We start from the raw sequence: 7814 nt of genomic DNA, 5'->3' as shown, positions 1-7814 counted from the left end.
CAAGCTTCCTCCTACCTCTGTCTTTGTGATTCCATCCTTAGGAACTGCTAATGTGATGTCTATTTGGCTGAGTAGAGAACTAGCTCAGACTAGCAAAAAGGTCAGTCTAATTCTTACATTCCCTTCAGTATTATCAGTAATCACTAATTTACATTTTTGAACTGAGGGAAAGAAAATATTTTGTTATGTGATTCAGGAATACATTTTATATAGATTAGATTGGAAACGGAAGTTCCTTTCTCCAAAACTACTTGTTCTTGACCTTTCTCCTAATCCCCCCCACACTAATAAGGCACAAAGACAGATCTTTGGAAACACTTTGGTAACACTTTCCCAACATGCCAAAACCACTTTAGTCTATGTGTGCCACTCTGAGTTACTAGTAAGAATGTGTAAACTATTCAGATTTCAGATTTTAGCTAATTTGTGAATGATTTAGGATCCATATGAACTTTCTACTATAAGAGTCAGAAAACTGTTATTTTTTTAAAGCTATAGATAGTAAATATTTTAAGATCATGGCCCATGTAGCTTTTGTCACAACCTCTTAGCTGTGCCATGCAGCATGAAAGTTTCCATAGGCAATCTATAAAGGTGACTTCATGAGTGACACTATATTCCAATAGGATTTTATTGACACAGAGTCAGGCCAGATCTGGTAGTTTGTTAGTGCCTGTTTTAGCAGCACATAGCTTCCACAGGTTGAACTGAGTGACATTTAACAAATAACAAACAAGGAAGAAAGAATGACAGAGTAAAAGACTGATAAGGATTTAATGACAAATATTCCATATTGATTGATGAACATTAGAATACTGTCCAAGGAACCATCATTAAATAAAATGACCTGAAAACAAGGCAATTCTCACATACACAAGCACATTCACATAAAACCTGTTACTCTTAAGATTATTAAATTACTATTTTAACAAACAGATGTAAAATAACATTACAGTGAAGAAAAATGTGCACAAACTTCAGAAACACAGTTCAGATTGTCTATGAACACAGATTCTTAATTTGTACTTTTTTCACATATGTACAGCCTCTTGATTGTACAGAGACCACACGGCTCAAAGGGTTAACATCTCATTTTCTTCTTCCAACTTAGAACTCAAGATTTAATCAAAACCATTTCACGTCTAAACTGCTCCAGGTTTTGCTTAGTGAAGGGCAGCAGAGGAAGCCTACTCTGGACCAAACTCACCAGGGAACAAATATTAATAATTCATTTGCCTCCATCATCATCAACAAGTTGGAGTAAGGAATCTTTAACACCATCAAGGATGAACTACAATTAATAGGGTTTACCGAAAAAATACTACTATTCTAAAACTTAAGACAAGAAACAACCTCCTAAATGTATTTAACCTCACTTAATGCAGGTATTTTCCCTGAAGAAGTGTAAGAAAAATGGACTCACAAATTAAATACACCCTGGGAGTGGGATTTTGATGGTTATACAGCTTTCTTCTGCTAAAGGCTTTGCTCATAGAAAAGACATTGACATGATGACTGATTCTCTTATCCATGGTAATAGAAAGAACAGAGGCAAATGAAGTTCAAGGATTTCTACTGCCTTCATTTCACATATTCACTTTCCATTGAACCCTCTTCTCAAAGCTGCTGATGATATGTAATATATTTGATGCTGATGAGACTGTGCATAATGACGGCAGCAAAAGACCAAACAACCAGTAAAGTAGATAATCAATCCACGAGTAATCAAAAGTTGGAAGAGATTTCACAGGCACAGACTTGAAAGAACTTAAAACAGATGGAAGAGGTAGATGTGCATGGGGAAAAAAAAAATAAAGGAATAAGATTACCTATAAAGTGGCTACATTATTTTTAGGTGATCTTGTACACTTGGTATTCAATTTAGACTACAAGAGTCATTATAAATAATGGAAATGTAGTTTGCTGGTATAACTCTTGATTAAAAGAAAATTTAAAAGAATTAGTGTATTTTGAAATTATCCCTAGTATGAACATCTATTTGTATTTATGAATAGCAGTAAACTAATTCAGAGGGCAAGATCAACAAGCAACACACAAACCCAGAATTTGCAGAATTTTTTTCAGTGTTCTTATAATGACAAAAACATGCTTTTCCACAGTCCCCAAAGTTCTTTGCTAGAATACAACAGATCAAGTATAAATTACTAGCATTCACAGAAACTTTGCTAAAACTGTAAAAACCGTCTTGTAGCTTTATCCCCACCCCCCTTCAACTGTGTCCAACAGTTTATGAAGATGCTTCTATGAATAGTACAGGGTAACAAATGTTAGTGAAGAAAACAATACTGTTTCCCACAATTCTAACTTCTAAAGGCTAACCTAGGGAAGGGACTTTCAGCATATGGAACTGAAATCTATACAAAAGTCATCTAACTACAGCCCTCTACTAGAAATGCAACATAACTAGGTCACTCTAATTAGGTGACAAAGACCAGCTTTGTCAATAAGGACATCTTTGGCCCTTCTAGGCTAGCTTTGAGTTTTCAATCAAAGGTAAAAATGTTCAGTCCTTATTTATATATATAAATCATGACAGGTATGTCTTCCTAGCAGCTGAGCTGGAGAACACAAAAGGTGAGGCCATACCTCTTCACACTGTCCTCAGCCTTTGTTCAGGTCAGCCTGCCATATTCCTGCCCCCAGGCTTTCCCTAAGACAGAGGTCATAATACTGATTTAGCTCACAAAGAGGTGAGAAACAACTAACAATCATTAAAAAGCATAAAGCACTTTGCAAATACAAAAGTGCTATTTTGGCATCTATATAACAACTAGAAAACATTCATTGCTTGTGCTATTTGGCAATTTTGCATTTACACCTCTCCCTGACTTTGCCCTCTTTGTGTAAAGCCTTGAGATTTCCACTGTGCTTCCACATGAAGGAAAAAAGAAATTCTTGCTTGAACTAGATCCCTCATCAATATGAATGGAGTTGGGGGTGAGTGGGTAACAGGGCACACATGCAAATTGAAGGCAAAAAGACAAAGGAGCCTTGCATTCCAACTTGTGAACTTTGCTTTCCTGGATTTTTCACATACTGCCAGAAAAACCTCCTAAGCTAACTGACTTCTGTAGCAGATCATTAGGACAGCAGTTTACCATCTGGGGTTCACTTGAAACACAGACATCAAGCTGACCTGGGAAGGGGAAAGTCACACATAGCTGAGATTATTCCATTTTCCTGATCACAAGTGACACCTTAAAGAAATACTGGGCCTGGCACACACCTGACACAGGGCAAGGGGCAGGTCAACCACGTAGATGATTTTGACCTAGCACAAAGTTAGAGGGTGTTCAAGGCAGTACCAAGGAATCAGAAGCAAGAGCAGGATTTTTCAAGAGATCTAAGAACCAGTTACAAATGTATTTCTACACCCTAGAAGTCGCCCCTTGAAATGAGGTTGTGTAGTTTTCTTCCCAGGTTCCCTTGGATGCCTCAAAATAGCAGCTAACTGTGGCTCAGAGAAAGGAAGAGTATACTAAATATCCTCTCCTTCAGGATGGACAAGAGTCTCCTCGATTATAGCTGATTTGGGGGCTCAGGGCAAACACTGGCTTACCACCTGGTTGGACCAGTTCAGAATTATTTATACCCGCATTATACTTTATTCTCACTCCAACCATACTTCCTCCCCTGATTCCCCCAGGTCATTGTAGCCCAATCTACTCTATTGCCTGCCATCCTGTTTCCCACCCCCACTCTCCAAACCCCCTTCCTCAAGGTCCTCAAATCACCTATTCCTCCAAGCCCCTTCACTCCCTACAGGGTATATTTGAGGAAGTCGTTACTCAAACACATCTCCCAAAAGTTTCTTGGAGAGGAAGCAGGCAAAAATATAGCACCCCAAAATAACAACTCTTACTGGGGACTCCTTAACACTCAAAGGCTCCTCAGTCACTCTCAGCTTGCCCCTCCCGCCCCTTCCCTACTTCTTTCAATAGGGTTTGTCCCCAGGACACCTATTCCCTACATGCTTCACAGAGGGCGACCTCCCTCCGACCTAACCCTAGCACAGGTGCAGCTTCTGGTGCTGTGCAAGGTGCGTTTTGTAGCGGAAGCCTTTGCCACAGCCTGCGCACTTATGCGGCTTGTTGCCAGTATGGATGCGGCGGTGGCGGATCAGGTGCGAACTCTGGATGAAGCTCTTGCCGCACTCAATGCATGTATAGGGTTTCTCGCCGGTGTGCGTGCGCTGGTGCTGCGTGAGCGTGGAAAAATCGCTGAAGCGCTTCTCGCACTGGCCGCAGCGGAAGGGCTTCTCGCCTGTGTGCACGCGCAGGTGGTTCACCAGGTGCGAGTTGCGCCCAAAGCCCTTGCCACACTCGCGGCACACATAAGGCCGCTCACCCGAGTGCGTGCGCTTGTGCGTGAAGAGGTGCGAGCTGACGCTGAAGGTCTCGCCACACTCTGAGCACATGTAGGGCTTCTCTCCTGTGTGCACGCGCTGGTGCTTCACCAGGTCCGAGCGCCAGCTGAAGCGCTTGCCGCACTCGCTGCAACCATGAGGCTTCTCGCCCGTGTGGATGCGCTGATGGTTGGCCAGATGTGAACGGCGCACGAAGCCCTTGCCACACTCCCCACAGGCAAAGGGGCGCAGCGCTGCAGCACCTGCACCGCTGGCGGCCGCGTGCGCACGCCTGTGGCTCAGCAGGTGCGAGCTGAGGCTGAAGGCCTCACCGCACTCCGGGCACGGATAGGGCTTCTCACCGGTGTGCAGGCGCCGGTGTTTGAGCAGGTCCGCGCGCCAGCTGAAGCTCTTCCCGCAATCCGCACACAGGTTGGGCCGCTCGCCAGTGTGCAGGCGCAGGTGGTTTGTCAGGTAGGTGTTGCGGCTGAAGCCCTTGCCACACTCCCCGCAGCGGAAGGGCTTCTCGCGCGGGGGACGGGCCAGTGCGGGCCCAGCTCCAAAGCCCCCCGCCACGCCCATCCCCATCATCCCCACCACAGCTCCGCACTCGCCCGCCAGGCCGAAGGGCTCCAGGCTGGCTACCGCAGCGGCCTCTGCCAGGCGGTGAATACGCTGGTGCTGTAGGAAAGCGGCACCTGGGCTGAAGCTCTCCCCGCAGTCGGGGCAGATGGTGGGCGCATCCATGATGCTAGCCACCAGGCTGTCTAGCTCCCCGAGATCCATGGCCATGGGGTGGTGGAGGCGGTGGAAGCGGCGGTGAGCAGGTTTGTCACCTCGGTGGCGACTTCCCAGGGACAGGTGGCGCCTCCAGGGAAGTATGGGAGGTGGCGGCTGCTCTTCTTCCTCTTCCAACCTATTCTCTCCAGTACTTTCCTCCTCCTCTTCCTGGGGACTCCGGGATATGCTGTCTGATTCCGACAAACCTGGGAACATCCCCATGTCAACCACACCAGGCTGATCATCTTCCTCATGGAGAGCAACAGCTTCCTCCTCACTCAGCAATCCCTCTGCAACATTGAAAAGAAAGCAGAGGGGCTTAGTGACCTAGCGCTCAACAAGACTAGAGGAAAGGAGCTTGGACAATAAGAGTGTGGGGCCAAGGTGTAATGCACCTCCCCCAAATGCTCCCAATCTCCACCCAGCCCCTTACATTCCAGCCCCGCTCCCACTAGGTTCCTCCCAGAAAAGGCCTAAGGAGTGTACACTCTCTGCAGACTTTGCTACTTTGTTTTGCAGTTCTTCCGCAGGCCCCACCCAGCGGAGCTATCTGAATGCAGGAAATGGCAGAGTCTGTGCCAGGTGGAACTCCCTGGGATCTCGATCTCCAGAGAAAAGGTTTTTCACTGCTTGAGAGCTACCAGTGCCTTGTAAGGCTATTGCCTCAAAAGAAAAGATCGGCATAGCTAACCACACACACACACACACACATTAATTAATTAATTAATTAATTAATAAAACACTTGGCCTAACCAAGCCCTAGACCGACTTTCAAAGGCAGTCTGAAAAAGAGGTGGCACGGGAGAGGGGCAGGAGGCTAAAATGAAGCAAATAAATTCCATGCATATATGATTATGAACCCAGCTTTTTAAAACTGCATCCTGGTACAGCTTCAGGTGAAACAACAAACTAAACTCACCTTCTGGTCTTATCTATGGATGGGGGAGGAGAGTGATGACAGAAGGAAAGTGCATGGAGGCTAGAGCTATTGAGCCCAGGCTGGAGGCTGCTTCAAGGATACACACCTGTTAGTGTTTAGCTACTTTATCCCCAAGCAGAGGGCACTGCAGGAAGTTACTCAGTTATGGAAGGCCACAAGCTGTGTGCACTGTGGGGGAGGGCAGCAGGGAGTCTGGGACTTTGTCAGGTGGTGAGGAATGTAACCTTACAGTCCTAGCATAGAGTATTTCAGCTCATTTCTGACCCTGGGGCATGTACTCAGCTGGATAAAGTAACAAATGCCCAAAGACAGAAACCAGGAAGTGGATAAAGATCCAGCTCTCAGGTCAGGAATGGCAAGGGATTTTGTAGAAGAATTGGGCACTCGGGGAATTAGTCACATGAACCTAAACAGGTCATTTAACACTGTTTACTTGTCTGCAGAGGAGGTATGCCTGCATCTGGATACTGTGCTCAACACTGTGCTCAGTAACTCTTTAAATTCAGCAACTCATTTCCAGCGACCCTTCCAGTGTCACCTGAGTAACTGAAGTGCTGTTAGAACTGGGAATTAACAGTAGTGATCTGTACTGTAAAGTGCTGTACCCATGAGTGAGCCTCTTCACCAATGCCTACCAGCACAGCCCACCTCAGACTGGACTGAAGAAAATAATGTGCCCAAGGACCAGTACTAGAAAGGCTATGTTAGTACAGAATCCTGCTTAATGGTCTCTAGAAAGCTCCCCCAAAGATAATGCTGCCCCTGTTTGTAATTCTAGAAAGCAAGATGTGAATGTGAGTGGGGGAAATTCCCACCTCCTCACCTGTGCAGATGTTGGACACTACTTCCCTTCCCCTGAAGTCCTCACTTAGAGCTTCCTCCTGGGGGTTGGAGCCCATCTCCAGCTCCAGGTGGCCTCTTTCTTCTGCATCCTGTGAATTCAAGCCCATTCCTCTTTCTTCTGGGTCCCCTTCCCTGTCCTCCGTGTTCTCAAAATCGGAGCCCATCGCTCTGTCTTCTGAGTTCTGGTGTTCACACATACCCTGGTTATCTTCTTGTTCCATCTAGGAAGAAAAGAACAACAGTGGTGACCAAGGATCCCTGCTCCAGACAAAACACACAGAAAAGTCACTTCAGCATCCACTTTGCTCACCATGTCTGGCCTTGATCTCCCCCCATCCAGTAAAATTTCTAGACTTCCAAGTCCCAGATGGCAAATGTCTATTCCCCACCCTGTGTAAATTTAAGGTAAACAACTGGGTACAGAGGAGGACATCTGGGTAGTGGACGAATTGTAGCAACCTCATTCTAAGGCCATGTGCAACACTCACTGGTCCCAGACTTGGTCTGCTTCTGTCTATGAAGTACATATTTATTAGTGTGGCCTTATAGTTTAATCATGAGGTAGATATCCCCATTTTTATAGCTGAAAAAAAAAAGTAAAGTTCAAAAAAAGACCTGTTAGCCTAAGGCTCCATAACTCATAAATAGAGGGAAGATTAGACCAATTTTTCTAGCTCAAAATTATATGCTTTCCTTACTCTTATTAAGCTTGCCCTCCACAAGCCCATAACAATCTTATGAGTACTTGTGCTAATTATGAGAGGGCCTTTATGGAGCCAAAAAAAAAAAAAGTACAGTCAGGACACAAGGATAACTACCATCAGTATGGTAACGTCCTACATAAGACCATGTCTTCAGTGGCACCACCAACCCTGGCTTTGTGGC

At 45.4% G+C, this 7814-nt stretch overlaps 1 protein-coding gene across 2 annotated transcripts in view; it reads right to left on the bottom strand.

Moving 5' to 3' along the window:
* Positions 1–755: 755 nt before the first annotated feature.
* Znf697 (zinc finger protein 697) overlaps positions 756–7814 on the bottom strand; it is a 29324-nt gene continuing 22265 nt past the window's right edge. For both annotated transcript variants that reach the window (XM_046458164.2, XM_046458165.2), the window contains exons 2-3: positions 6910–7150; positions 756–5436 (exon numbers count right to left, since the gene is read on the bottom strand). In XM_046458164.2, the coding sequence (XP_046314120.1) occupies positions 4028–5436; positions 6910–7150 (1650 nt within the window). In that variant the 3' untranslated portion in view covers positions 756–4027. The remainder of the gene's footprint in view (positions 5437–6909; positions 7151–7814) is intronic.

The sequence above is a fragment of the Marmota monax genome, unplaced genomic scaffold (assembly GCF_021218885.2).
Source record: "Marmota monax isolate L192 unplaced genomic scaffold, Marmota_monax_Labrador192_F-V1.1 WCK01_AAM20220418_F8-fsc00087, whole genome shotgun sequence".
In the NCBI taxonomy this organism is placed as follows: Eukaryota; Metazoa; Chordata; class Mammalia; order Rodentia; family Sciuridae; genus Marmota; species Marmota monax.
The sequence above is the reverse complement of the archived record's forward strand: the minus strand, read 5'-3'. Positions and strand labels throughout refer to the sequence as shown.